The sequence below is a fragment of the Mus musculus genome, chromosome 7 (assembly GCF_000001635.26).
Source record: "Mus musculus strain C57BL/6J chromosome 7, GRCm38.p6 C57BL/6J".
Taxonomy (NCBI): domain Eukaryota; kingdom Metazoa; phylum Chordata; class Mammalia; order Rodentia; family Muridae; genus Mus; species Mus musculus.
The window spans coordinates 134,724,875-134,740,183 of record NC_000073.6 but is presented as its reverse complement, the minus strand read 5'-3'; the positions used below and the strand labels follow the sequence as shown (position 1 = coordinate 134,740,183).

General features: G+C 45.1%; 1 protein-coding gene across 1 annotated transcript in view; it reads right to left on the bottom strand.

The window, feature by feature from the left end:
- Window positions 1–15,309, bottom strand: part of Dock1 (dedicator of cytokinesis 1) — a 502,961-nt gene that overhangs the window by 433,464 nt on the left and 54,188 nt on the right. Inside the window, exons 3-5 of the mRNA NM_001033420.2 lie at window positions 10,126–10,166; window positions 6,079–6,134; window positions 2,458–2,554 (exon numbers count right to left, since the gene is read on the bottom strand). Coding sequence (NP_001028592.1) covers window positions 2,458–2,554; window positions 6,079–6,134; window positions 10,126–10,166 — 194 coding nt within the window. The remainder of the gene's footprint in view (window positions 1–2,457; window positions 2,555–6,078; window positions 6,135–10,125; window positions 10,167–15,309) is intronic.

Sequence of the window (15,309 nt, the reverse complement as noted above, 5' to 3'; positions counted from 1 at the left end):
AGAAGACTAAAGTTGTCTACAATGTTCAGCTTCTCAACATCCAAGTGGGAGTTAATTAATAATATTTTAAACACTATCATTGTTCAAAAATTAAAATGTAGAATTGCTGTTTTTAAAAAGGAGCTCTGGTCTGTATTATCTGAGATACTCCCTCCTCACTAGCTCCTATTTTGAAAACCATTTGAAACCCCTCTTTAGAAAAGTTTTTAAAACAGCCCTACCACCTACCCAACACACAGCACTCTGACAAGTTATATTATTGTGTGTGTGTGTGTGTGTGTGTGTGTGTGTGTGTGTGTGTGAGGGAGGGGGTTGTTACAGCAGAGGCTAGCAGAGGGCATCTGATCTCCTGGAGTTGGAGTTAGAAACTTCCAGATACAAGTGCTGACAATCAAACTTTGGTCCTCTAGAAAAAACCAGCAAGTGATCTTACCTGCCGAGGCACCTCTCCAGGCTGTTTGTACATTACCCTCGTTCTATTCCTGCCTTTTTTTCTCCTTCTTCCCCTTATTTTTATTTGTTGCTGTTGTTTTGAGACAGAGCGTCATGTAGACTAGGCTAGCCTCAACCTTAAACTATTCTTCTAGTCACTCAACAAGTATTTTTTGAGACCAAACACTGTGCCAAGAACTGCAGTGGTGTGGGATATTTGATCCCATTGTGACCCTCAAGACTGTGAATTGGATACACCGGGTTGTAGTGTAGCTCAGCCCTAACAGACTCCTTTAACCCCAGAGCTAAATAAAGTCAAGTCTAGGTCAAGAGGCAGGGCAAGAAACCAGCTGACAGGGAGTGAGCGTAAGTAACGGAAAGGAGGGACTCTGTGTTGGGAGGAATGTGTTTAAGGGCATGAAGAAAGAAAAGAAACCTTCTCCTTCCGGGGTGTTTGAGGCATAGGAAGGTCAGCTGGGCCCTTTCTCTGCCTCTCTCAGGGAGCAGGCTTTTACCACAGTGTTTGGCTCCTGAGTCTTCACTGGTAAAAGGGAATGGTTGGGAGTTTGTTGTTTAAAAACAACACTGCAGAGAGTAGATAGAACACAGCAGAAACTTCAGCCGTAAACTCCTACTCTCCCTGCCTCTGATTTCCGAGTGCCCATCACCACGCCAAGCTCCTCACTTGGATTTCTCAAATGAAAACTAAAAGAGGTCCAAACTAAGAATTTATTGCAAAACATGGTGTTTTTCATCATACTAATCCACCTTGCTGTTCTCTCACATATAAAAGACATAGCTGTTTTGTAGACAGGTCTGCAACAGCAGATTGCATCTAAAAGAGTGCATCCCTATACTGAGAAGGACCTCTGACTTGCCATTGTACAGATCTAACAACATCAACCCATCAGAGGTGAATGTGCCATTTGGAGAAGGAACCAGATGATAATGGTTAAGGATGCCGAACAACAGGGAAACTGACAGTGTCCACTCACTGACCGGTCCACGGCAACTCCTGTTTGTTGTGTTATCATATTTTTGTTTAAAAATTGCTAAGTTGAACATGAAATACCGACTATGAAATTGCTCAGATTTACACAAAACATTCATGGCTAACTTCATGCTTTTAGGTTTGTGAGTACATTTGATGAACAATTACCGCAAGTGCTTATTACTGTACATTTATAGGAAACCACTGTATAATCAAAAACAAGCCTGCCCAGCGAACAGCTGTGGAGACTTTAGGAAGTTTTCTATGTTCCTGAGAAATTAACGCACTGACTTCCTTCCAGAGCCCTTGCTCGGTGATAATAACATTAGCATATGAGAAATCAACACGCTGAATAGAAATACAGGCTTAACAAAAGGTAATCTTCTGCAAATATGGATTTATGTGCAAAGAAATGCCCCGAGGGGAAAGGAAATGGAAGATGTCAGAGCTCCAACATCTCTGCATTAATAAGAACTGGACAACTGCACACAGAGCCAGAATGTGAAATAATCCCTGCCCACCTCGGACACAATACATCAAGACTAGCCTACTCCTCAGCCCTAAGACCATCACTGACACAAATGAAGGGAATAATTACTAGTAACCATCTACTAAGTCTTCAAAACTATGGGATTTCGGTGCAAAAAAAAGATTTTCATTTTCATGATCAAAATATATACTCAGAGGTAACATCAACAGAAACTGCCTGGTCCTGTCCTTTCAAAGACCTGGCAGAAACCACATTCCCTTTACCCAACACAAAGCAAGAGGGATCCAAGGCTAACTTCCATTTTAGTTCAGTTTATTCAATATAGTAAGCAAACTGCATCTCAACACAACAAAGGTCAAAGGCCACAGGGTCCCCAACAGTAGCTAAAACAATGATCAGATGCTTGCTCTGTCCTTCAGAAGCAAGACCCTGCTCAGAGCCTCTCCTCTCTAGGTTCCCAGGGAAGGAAAAGTCTATTTTGGTACAGGGACCAGAAACACCGCTCTGGATTTTTAATCTTTAACTGAGCATCCCAGTTTCTTACCACATAAAGTTGCCTCCAGATGGTAGACCACTCTCGAAGCGTTGTGGTGACTTCCTGTATAAGGGGGAGGTCCCCAGGGATGACGGTTTCATGTTGCCTGCGAGGAAAAGAGGGAGAAAGAAGCTGATTCTGTGACTTCATTGTGAGCTGTACCTGACTAGGTCCCTACAGGAGCTATAGAGCTCAATGGTTAAGCCAATGGAGAAAACACACAAATATAATGATGCTTGCACACATGTGAATATGCCTACAAACGACAAGCTCTTTATACAGAGCATGGAGATGTCTACACATTATCCTGCCTGGAAGCCATGCACCTTGTGTGGCAGGGTAAGATGAAGAAGAGAAAGATCAGCCACCAAAGTCTCTAGAACACCAAGGGCAGGGGGGAAAGGAAAGTGTATTCAGAATATATATATATTCAGTGTATACCCATCTCTCTCAGACTACCATAAACAACACCCAGTTGGTGTGTGCCATTGAAATGCACAGGTTTAAATAAAGATTATTTCCACATTTCTATCAAGTATAAAACTCATTCTTTAATGATGCATGGGCCAATTATCCTTGCTGAAGTGTGACTAAGTTACAGTTTCAGGTGCTCATGAGCGGTCTATCCAGTCCCAACCATGACTACCTGCTGACCTTCTCTACCCCAAAAGATTTAGTCTCTGACTTGGCTTTAACTCTGTATCGGCACAGGCACGGCCTTGTGAGCTTTATTTCCCCAGAATTGAAAAATCACATCATTTGTATTTGGTAGAGGTCAGGAAGGCACAGACAACAATGCCTCTCTTTATTACCTGGGGACAAGACCATCAGATGGAGGAAAGAGTCCCACCTGAGCATCAGATAAGTGTGAGGGAGTCCCAAGGCCAGGACAGTACCACCCCAACACCACCTGCTCATCCACCGTGCGAGCACAGTACAGAGGGAAAGAGTCCTGGCTATGTGCATCAGGAACTGTGAAAGGGACACATGCTGGAGAAAGGACACAACATTAAAGCGAGAGAAGGAATCCAAGAGTTGTACTGTCCAGCATGGTGGCCAGTGTCACTAACAACACACTATGAACTTAAACATGGCCTGAACTGCAGATTGTATGTGTTCTCCCCTCAGATGAGTATGACTGAAGACAGCCTCTCCTAAGAACCCTATGTGAACTAGCTCAACCTGCCACCCTGCAATGTACATGTAGAGTAGACGCCATGAGTACGTAGCAGTTTTACTTATCAATTCGAAATAATTCTATAAAAGAGTGAGTGGAGTAGAGCAGGAATGGAACCAGCAACTGTGAGCTAGTTTTCTAGGGAGGAGGAAGGGGCTGGGAGTAGGGTGGAGATAGGGTGACCTGTAGCCCAGGTAGCCATGACATAAACTACTGACCATCCTGCTTCTTCCTCCCATTAAGGAGTTGGGATCACAGGCATGTAACACCACTCTTGACTGGTGATTCTTAAGTCCTTAACCTCTGCCCAACTGAACCATGGGTCCAAAGAAAAAGCAAGGATAGAAGCCCGGGGAAGACCAATTCCAGGTGTGCGAGAAATGGGCCAAGTCACAGGGAAGAGGTCTCAAAGAAAGGTCCGAGCCCTGAAAGTAGTGTGAGGGGGCAGGTAAGAAAGAGTACAAGGGACTCAGTACCCACAGGGGGCTTCACAGAAAATAGCAGCCAACTGTAGCCATTGCTGCAGGCAATTCTGTGTCAGCAGAGAGGAGGGGACAAAATGGGAATTGCTTTGTTATGACAAAATATAAAAAGCACATTATCATGGCCACAGGCATGAAACAAAAAAAAACCAAAAAAAACCAAAAAAAACCAAAAAAAAAAAAAAAAAAAACAAAAAAAAAATGAAGGAAGGGATGGGGACAAGAGTTCTGAAAGGAGAGGCCAGGCAAGAGAGAAGTCATGGAAGGGAGAGGACACAAAAGGAAAATCATGGGAGAAAGAACATATGTGTGTGGGGGTGTGGAATGAGGAAGAAACGGTATGAATGAATACAATGATAATAAACCAGGAAAGAGACAAAAGGAATGAAGTGAAGGAGTGGCTGAGCCAGCCCTGGACAAGAGGAAGGACCAGCAGAAAAGAGGGCAGATTTCTGCAGCATCTAGAAGAAAGGAAGAGGTAGTGGTCACCTGTCAGGCCCTTGGGCAGAAGAATCTCACAGGGGGAGACAGCTGGGCAGCCAGGTACAGTGGGAAGAGGTAAAGGTCAGAGCCAGGAAAGGAGGTGTGGAGCAAAGGCTGAGAGCAGAAAGCATCATCAGGACACCTGTGCACTGCTCGACTCCACTGCGGTTCCTGCTCGCCACCCTAAAACCTGACCCCAGAAGACCAACAGGACCTGCCTGCCTGCTGCCTGGATCCAGGTGATTCTACATTCCCATAATAGCGTGCCGCCGAATAAATGTTGTGGAAACACACACCTTTCATCTGCTTCAAAATGCTTTTGAAATATCACTACTCCTATACAAGCAGACTTATCTAAAGACTGTGACCCTAGCAGATAGAAGCACATTAAATGGGAACTTCAATTATTTCCGTAAAAAGGCAAAACTTTTCTAACTTACTTTTGTCTTCCTTTCGAGAATTCTGCATACAAAACATTTTATCTGTCTGAACAAATTCCATCTTGCAGGTCAGCACCATCCATGCCTCTAAATTATTCCCTTCCCTCTAATTATGCGCCGGGGAAGTACAGGAACCCAAGCCGTCCTTTTCATATGTTAAAAGTACAGTGCTCAGAAAGGCAATTTTGTAATCAGCCAAAGAGATGTCATTATGCAGTAATCATATGATTAGTAATTTTATAATTTACATATTTAACGGAATGTGAAGATGAGGGAGAGACCAAAAAAGAAGACATTTGAATGCTGTCTTCCCCCAGTTCACACCTGGCATGGGTTCCTGGTCCATGAATGTTCTTTTAAGGACCTTACACATTAGTCTGATGACCTCGGGGAGTTATAAATCTCAATTAGCTGACACATGAATTCACACAGGTCCCAACCTAACAACTGTTCATTCCCCCGCAATTCTGTACCATACCCTGCTAGATTTCATGGGCTGGGGCAGGGGAGAAGAAACTCAGCTAAGGATCTAGGGTGATCATTCTCAAATGAAGTAGCTCATAGACACCAACACCTCCCCAAGTTGACCTCTGCTTCAAAGAGATGACCACAGCTAAGGTGCTGACCTTGAACCCTTAAGTGGGCCAAAGCAATGACCAAGATGACTGAGTCACGAGTTCCTTTATTGTTCTATATCATCATGGTCAAACAGAGCTATTATCTTTTATAATGAGTTACTGTTACTATCTTTAACTGTGTATTTACACGTGCATCTGTATGGGGCTATGGGTACATGAGTCTAAGTGCGTTTTCTGGAGTTCCAGGTAGTTGTAAGCTAGCAGACATTCCTGCTGGAAACCAAACTCAAGACTTCTGCAGAAATAGTAGGTGCTCTTAACCAATGAGCCACCTCTGCAACCCCACTGGTATTATCTTAACCTCCGAGTCTTACCCTACCACATATTTGGCAGCAGTGCCATGTGAAATCATCTAATCCTTCATTTAAATATCCAGAAGAGACTCATCACCCTTTTCCTTCAACACTCACCCTTTTCCTTCAACAATGGCTTCTTTAAGATGAATATATGAAGCAGGAAATATACCCTTGGAGGGAGAGAAAAAACATTTTTATTATCCATGCAAATACTGACTGCAAATCAAACAATAGCCCCAGAGGAGGAGGGGCTAGGGGGCTGGCTAACCATTAATTTTGCAAGTGTAAGCATCACACACAACACAACGAAGAAAACACAAGGCATAAAAGAGAATCTCCCAATCAGCTTGTATTTCAGACTGTGCAGATGTCTTAGCAAAAAACAGACACCACATGTTTGCGAAGCAACAATTTCACAAAGGCCCAAGGAAATGTTCTCCTCCACAGGTTGCCCCTCCTCTGCACTGCTGACCTTGACATTGGCACATGCAACAAGTCTGATGCCAGAAACCAATTGTGAGGACAGATTCCCCTTTATAAAATAACAAGACTGCCATCAGAAGTTGGCTTAAACCACTGATTGTCACAAGTGTCCACTGACCACTGAGGTACAGCCCTGGGGCTCCCCTCATCAGTCTCTGTATGAAGTAGACAATGGTAAAAGGCCGAAGGTGGGTGAAATTCCACCCATCTGCAGAAGTGCTGAGGAAACATGCTAGCCTATGCTTCTACCCTCCTCTAACTCTCCCGTGTGCAGCATAAACACATGTGTATGTAGACATGTGGCTCAGTCGAGTCCTGCTTAAAGGAGCAGGTCTCTTGAGAAGAACTTCAACTTCAAACATGGTCTGTGGAATGCCAGGAGTAGTTTTTCAAGACCTGACTCATGGGATCCAGAGCAGCCCAAACCAGTGACTCCCAGAGGCTCAGGCTGCACAAGCCAGAGATGACTGGTACACATAACAGAAAGGCAGTTAGTGCCCTAGTGATTCAAGATAACCTATTGGGGAAAAAGGAGCATCTGACTGGACGCATCTGCCAACAAGGGGCTACACTGGACATCCAGAAAGCAAATGGGCAATCATGCTTAGAAGGAAACCGGGCTCAGAGAGGGCTGAAAGTGGCTAGCAGATACTGCTGATCTCTGCTTGCCCTGTCCTGTTGGAGGTCGATTCTAATGATTTGAATTAATCCAGTCCTCAAAATCAGGAAGGTCCTCGTCACCAATTGGTTTCTGATCAATCAATAAAGAACCAATGGCCAAGGGATGGGCAGGTAGACTGATGTGAGACTTTGGGGATTTGCATGGACGAGGAACCAGGAGAAAGGAAGAAGAGGAGGATGACCATGGCGGGGAAGAGAAAAGGCCAGACCTAAAGGCCCACTTGTGAGAATCAGGGTAAATGGCCATAGGCCACTTCACTGAGAATCAGGGTAAATGGCCATAGGCCTGGGGTGTCAGAGGTAAAATCTAGATTTTAAAAGATGTTAACACTGCCAGGCATGGTGGCCCACGCCTTTAATCCCAACACTTGGGAGGCAGAGGCAAGCAGATTTCTGAGTTCGAGGCCTGGTCTACAAAGTGAGTTTCAGGACAGCCAGGGCTATACAGAGAAACCCTGTCTCGAAAAACCAAAAATAAATAAATAAATAAATAAATAAATAAATAAATAAATAAATAAATAAATAAGATGTTAACTCGGAAGTACAGTAGGGGAGTGTTTGCTAGCAGTGGGAAGAATTAGAAATGTCCAGCTATTAAACTAGTCAAGGCATATTAAAATTAACTGATGTGTGTGTGTTTCATTGAAGAATCCAAATAGCTCTTGGTGGGTGTGTGCATGCAACCCGTCTGGAGCACAGAGTGGCTAACTAACTACCGCAACATTGTCCACCAGCAAAGTGAACAGATTTCACACATAGAAATACTATGACATCAAGCAAAGGAGTCAGGCTGAGCAATCAAGAGGTCCAGGTCATCCAATCCAGGACCCAGATGCCAAGACACCCAGAAAGACATGTAGGTGTACATGTAACACGTTATTTTCACTGGAACTCGAATAGGTGTGGGTTTAGAAGGAGGTGACACAAACCACTCCAGCCCTGTCAAGTCCACAGAAAGAAATTCCTCAGCCTCAGCACTCAATATTATGAAAACCAAGGAGAAATTACAGCTGGATGAGACTGGACATGCCTAGAGATTTGAAATGAGCCACTGCCCAGCCCAACTACATGTCTATGAATATCTAGACAGAGGATGCTCATGCAGGGCTCTCAGACAAGACTCCTAAGGGCCTTGCTGCTTCTCTGCATCTGCTTGGGGCCACTTCACACAACTGCAACCAAACTTTAGCCTCTGCAAGGCTTTAATTTCCTCATTAGCCAATGGGGATGTCAGGTAGAAAATAACCACACCCTTTTGCAGCATTAGGACATCATGAGGTAGAAGGCCTAGGTCTCCTGGGGCCAGGAAGAAAAATTCTGACTTTGAAAAGGACTAGAACAGTGGTTCTCAATCTAAAAGTCACAAACCCCTTGGGGTAGCATATCAGATGTTTATATTAGAATGCGTAATAGTAGCAACATTACAGTTATGAAGTATCAGTAAAAATAATTATATGGTTGGGGTCACCACAACATGAGGAACTGTTTTAAAGGGTCAACAGCATTAGGAAGGTTGAGAACCCCTGAACTAGAAGAGTGGGAGAGCCCAAGATGGGGATGGGGTTGCTAGGCAACATATGAGCATCAAGGAAAAGTGAGAGCCTTCCTAGGCCTGTGTTCCTCACAGCAGGGTGGCTTTGCCCTATGTAATAAAGGAGTCTGCACAATGCTAACCATCAGGGTGGGTACCTATGTGTGCACATGTATGTAGGCATGCGTGCGGCAAGCGCTCTTCCTCAGAAGTCATCCACCTTGCTTTTTGAGACAAGCCTTGTTGGCCAGTGAGTTCCAGATAATCTCTACTTTCTGCCTTCCCAGTGCTACAATTATGAGCATGTGCCACCACCCAGATTTTAAGGCTTTTAACATTGGGGCTAGAGATAGAACTTGGATCCTCAGGGCAAGCACTTTACCACTGAGAAACCCTAATACTCCTGGTGTCTTGCCTCCTGAAATCTTCACCATGGTTCCCCCAATCTGCACACTTCAAGGGTGATATCCCTAAAGGAGGCTTCACAGCTTCATGGAACTCTAGCCCTGCTGGTGAAGGCCAGCCCAGGCCTCTGAGGATACAGAACAGGGAGGCCCTGGCATGGAAACCACTAGGATTCCAAAGCCCTATTATAGACTAGAGATCACAACAGAGTCTAGTTGGATACAGCAGTAATGAGAGGCCAATTCTGGGAAGCAAAATGAACCATCTGTCAACCACAATCAGATATTAAAAGGTCCAAGTTAACATGGACAGACTAACCATAGCTTAGCATGGGCATTACTGCAATGCCATAGCATTACAGAGTAAGAGAGAAGAGCCATAATTAGGTTTTGTGAAGCTAAGAATGTCGAAGCCACACTCCCTTGTGGATGGGAGTGCCCTTCACAATATCTGAGGAGTGATAGTATGTTTTTGATTCGGATATTCATAGACTCACACATGCAAATCACCCTAGAAAATCAGGCTCTTTTAACTTGACTAAGCTAGTCTGAAAACTGCCATAAGGCAAGAGGGAAATGGCCATGTGTGAGCTTTGCAAACTTGCTAATTTACCAAGGATAATAGGAAATGGAAAACTGTTGGCGGCATTTTACTCTTCTGAAGGGATTATTCTCAGTTCATGGCTACACACAGTGGTTCAACAAGATGCAAAATTCTATCAGGACAAAAATCAATTCTCCCTCCATGAGTGGAGATCAACAATTCACTCCTGGAACTAATCACCTAGGTGAAATGTTTTTTGTGGGGACAGGTTCTCACTAGGTAGACCAGGCTAGCCTAATACTGGGATTATAGATAAGCATTCCCAGCAGAAGCTGTGATTTCTGCAGACATCTTTATTCAGAAGAATCCAACTCAAGGTCATTTTTTTTAATCTCAGCCCATATATATGGTAAATTTCAAGAAAGAGATAAGTAACATTCTTATATATAAATAAGATGGAATTTATTTCCTCTCATGGTTTAATTTATGAAGAGACATGTTTAATGGAAAAGACTTACCTTTTTAGACTTTTTCCTTAAGGTGTAGCCTCTGTACCACCCTAAACAAACACAGGGTTGAAATGGTTAGGAGACACAGCATACTCCAAGCAAAACCTTCAAAGTTTGCAGAAGTCACTGCCCTCCAGACCCGGAAAGACAAGCACCCTAATGCCATAGAGGAGTCCCATAGAGCACGGCTCGCTCCCTGCACGTGCTGACCACCCCACTTCATCTCTGCCTGCCTCATCAACCCATCCCATCAAAAATCAAAAGTTAAGTCCTAAAAGAGGCCTTGTTCCCAGCAGGATCCTTGTGCATGCCCCCCAACTCCCCATCTGCTGATCTGACTCAAGATCTCTCCAGGCACAACTTCCAGAGTCTGGAATCATCAAAGACTGTCCAACAGAAAACCTATTGAGAGCCCACTTCCTTCCTCTGTAAGGCTCTGCCCTGGAGCAGCCAGAGTCTCACAAAGTACTTCTGTGGCAAGGACAACTCCCAAGGAAGCACCCAGGCCAAGCACTCATAGACCCTGCCCCCTTAGGGGTTGGCCTGACTCCAACTTCCTATCCCTTCTTGTTATACAAGAAAAGGAAAGTGGGCAATGAAAGGAGAGACACTTGAACTGTTCATTCACATCAAGTGCTGAATGGGTGAGTCCTACCCAGCATATTGGACACCATAAGGATGCCAAAAGACCCATGGCCATGAACCCATCTCCCCATAATCCCACCAGGCCAAGAAATCAGATCGATATTTTCTTACAATTACAAAGACTGATTCTGGCCACCTTGTTTCTAGAAAGTAACTCGTAAGGTCAAAGACATCCCATAACTCTTTGTGGTGTTGTTGTTGTTTGTTCCACGGGACTCTGCGGAGCATCAGGTTGTATTTGAAGGTGAAGTGGGGAAATTCTGAGAGATTCAACATTATGGAGTCTTAGGCACCAGACCCCAGAGCCTAAAGAAACCCACAAGAGCAAGATATGATACAAAAGAGGGGAGGGGGGAGGGGAGGGGAGGGGAGGGGAGGGGAGGGGAGGGGAGGGGAGGGGAGGGGAGGGGAGGGGAGGGGAGGGAAGGGAAGGGAAGGGAAGGGAAGGGAGCAAAGGAAGGAAGGAAGGAAGGAAGGAAGGAAGGAAGGAAGGAAGGAAGGAAGGAAGGAAGGAAGGACAGCACATGGCAACATTGGGTCCCTCAGCCTTCCCAGAAAGTAATCCTGGCGAAAGTGGCTATACACAGCTGCTGACATGAACAAGGGCCTCCAGGAATAATTAGAAAGATATATCTAGAAAGGGGAAGGGGAAGTCCAGGAATCTTGGAAGGGCCACAAGAACCCTCTCTGCCCTTTTAACATAAGGACCAAACACACCGAGTAGGGATATAGCCTGTTCTAAATGTCAAGTGTCCAAATAGCAAACATTCCGATAGCCACTGTCAGATCAGAGGTTTCAGCTAGACTAACCTGGAATCAGTGCCCACAGTTACAGCATTATAGGCTCCGGGCAAATGGCGCCGTAATCTAATGAGTTATGCAAAGCCTGTACCACTCAGTCTAAAAGGAACGTCCTTTACACTGCTACAATGTCCTTCCCACACATTCAACATTAGTATGCCCCTTTTTCTCTGAAAGTGACAAAGGACTGATGTCCTAGAATATCAAAGAAAGACAGCAGGGGGGAAAAAGTCAGCAAAAAGGATGTTAAAAAATAAAAAGGATCAAACTATACAAATGATTCATCAAAGAAACCCAACAACCTACACACATGTGAAGAGAACCCAAACTTATTACTAAGCAATGAAGCAAAAACTCAACAACCTCCTACCACTGCTCCAAAATAAAGCTGGTGAAAATCAGAGCAATCAGAACATGGCAGCCTGGGCTCAGAATTCAGCGTAGACAGCAGCTACTAGTGAGCACATCTGACCTTCAACCCCCCCCCCCACCATAAAAACCAGGAACCCTATACCCATCACCAGCATACCATCCTAGGGAAACAGCCTGAAGATAGCTGTATCCCCTGTAGAGCAGAATAGACACAAGCCCTCCTTCCTGGCAACAGGATCTTGGAGACCCAGAGTTGAGAGTCCTTTACTGCCAGCAGGACATGAAGCAATGCTCACAAGGCAGACAGGGCCAAGACTAAAGAGACCCAGACAAAAGAGCAAAACAAGATAAAGAGAAGGCAGTGAGACTGGAAAGCTGTAAAACACCTACCTAAGGTAAACACATACACAACACATAGAGCAAGAACCCAGGTACAAGAAAGGCTTAGGTGGCGGTGGTGGTGGTGGTGGTGGTGTCTCGTTTGTTTTGGTTTGGGGGACAGAGGTATTTTTATTGTTTGGAGGAACTGAGTTACAGCAGTCAGAAGAGAAATCTTTAACCTAGCATAGCTAGCTGGCAGTTTCTTTTTGTAATGGCATTTCTAAGCTAAGTGCTTTCCGGCATGTTCTGCACAAATTATTGCTTCATCAAGCGGGGCCCATTCACTTGTCACTAGAACCTTCCTAAGCACACCAATTACAGACACAGCCTCTGCTCATGACCCACAAGGTGCCTAAGACAAACAGGGCCTAGCCACACTGAGTGATGCGTGCAAGGGAGTTTAGTGTGACGAGGAGGGTGTCACCATGAGTATGAAGGGATGTGACTGAATGGCTAGGAGAGGAAGGGACAAGGCTGGCCAAAAAGATGCTCAGCTGGCAGATAACACACTTAGAACAACTCCCAGGCAGGGTTTGCTGCTGCCCTTCATGTATCAGCTCTTCCATACCGAAAAGAGACACCCACTGGAAAGACAGACAGACAGACAGACATAGCAGAAATACAGCCCTGAGCTCAGGGAGGCCATATGCCAGCATAGGAAGTTGGAAGAATATATATAGCATTATCACCCAAATACCTGAATTAGTCAGCGTTAGTTAGTTGTAACCGCCACATCCAAAAGATAATTTCTCAACCTTTGTACAGTGCTTCAGGCTTGCCCTGAAACAGCATGCAGCCCTGGGGAAACTTACACAGCACCAGAGTCCCTTCTTGAGCAGCTGGGACTAGTGTTTCCATGTGACTGGTTAGCACTCAACACTAGAAATGACTGGAAAGGCAAGAGCCTGCACTGAGTGCATCTGCCCACCTCCACAGTGCTGTGACCTGAAGTTAGGTACCTTTCCTGGCTGTAGCAAGCCTGTCCAACCTTTTAACGGTTGTTGTTGTCTACAGCACTCATGCTAAGAGCATTCAAGTTTTTACAATTAAAAAAGACAGGGAGAGAGAAATCTCCTAAAGGCTTAACTACGTTTACAATTTTCTGGAGGGTGGTACTGGGAGCTGTCCTCACCTGCATATGGCCTTTGGGCTGCAGTTAGACACCCTCCACCTCAGCAAGCCTCAGAGAGCAATTAACTGTAAGGTAAATGTGGTCTTTGAACTGCATGTAATAAAGGCTAATCATCTTAAAAGGAGAAGGAAAAAAGGGAGGTGGAGAAAAAAAGGGGGAATCCAGCTTAGCATGGGGCACAGGGAGACTGAGTGGGCGCTTAGATGTTACAGTGTTTGCAGCATCCTATATATAATGAAATCCTGGACCATAAAGAAAAAGAAAATCAAGGTTGATAAACAGAAGGAGGGAGGGAGGGGGAGGGGGAGGGAGAGGGAGAGGGAGAAGAAAAGTGGAGAGGAGAGAAAGATGGAAACTGTGCCAAACTCCAAAACAAGCCATGAGCAGAATGTAGGCGCAGGGAAGCCTTGGCAGTGGTATCTTTACTTGATGATAAAGTCACCCAGTTTCTGGAAGATGCAGTTAATGTATTTCTCGGCCCAGAGTCCACCAAGAAGTTAGCTGCCCAGGAAGGGAAAAGCATTTTATATTAAAGAGTCTTTTGGAAAGACACTGCTGGTTTAATCAGATCCAAGACTGGCCTGCAAATTAATCCTGGCTGAAGACCGGAAGTCAAAGCCACTAGCAGATCACTGTGAGGTTAGTGTAGAACAAGGCCCACTGATGTGACTGAGGTGGCAGGGCGAGAGGGGACAGTGTCCTCCAGAAGTAAAGGAAGACACCACACTCCACCCAGCCAGGTGCCCCAGGAAATCATTAACTATTCAGGAAAGACACTGAGGCTCTGAGCGGAGGAACCAGGGATTCCACATTCAAGTAGCTAGGGGCAATTAAAAAAATAAAAGAAACCTATCAGCATTTCCCTTCAGATCAGAAAAAGTGTCTGAGATGAGATGCCTGATCCTTCACCTCAACTTAATTTCTCTCTCTGTTTCCTCGAAGCCACTGGCAATCTGTACGGGAGAGCAGATAAGGAAATCCAACTGTCAGCTGTCAAAACTGAAAACAAGCAGAAGGCGCCCATCACAGCCAGCCACTCATTCGCTTTGGGGCTCCTTTTTGCCAAGCTCCAGCTGCTTCTAGGCATACAGAGCTGACTCCCTCATCCCCCACACAGTTTGCAAGTAAACGGTGCAAATGGAATAGAGTTCTTCCGAGTCTTCCTGCATCAGAGGAAGAAATAAGGGGCAAGACATGGATTTTTTTTAATAGGGTTTTGCTTCTCAGCCATGTCTCTGAGGGACACGGGAGCCAGTCCCCGCTTGCCTGGCTGGCAGAAGCGGAGCACAGCTCACTCCTGTGCAAAGTGGAGTGTGAAGACCTCTCTGGAAGTTCAATTTGTTGGTTACTATGAGCTGTCTACAATTTCCTCTCTCACTTGTAAGGCTTTCGCTGAACCCGATCTGAAAGCAATTTGGTTATTTAAATCAGGTCCCGGGACTCAAACACTGCTTATGGAGTCATCTTTTCCGGCAGAAAAGGAAGCCAGCAGACACAGAAACACCAACCTTAAGGAAACTGAGGGGAGCGATGCCTAAAAAGAGAGAAGTAAGGAAGCAAGCTGCCCGCCCGCCGATGCCCCTACACTCAGTAACAACCACCGCAGAACACCCACAGTGGCTCGCAGGCTGTGCAAGGCACTAACCAAGAGCATCAGAAAAGCCACAATTGCTTCCTTGAACCATAGCCCATGTAACTTGTGATCTTTTCACCCCGAAGAAAATGGGGGTCACAGACAAAGGAAAAGGTCAGCATGGCAGCTGCAGTTTCCCCTGAGACACACTATTAACAAATCAAAGTGAAAACTTAAAAACAAAACAAAAAAAGACTACTTAAAACACTCATCACACACATCAGAGCAA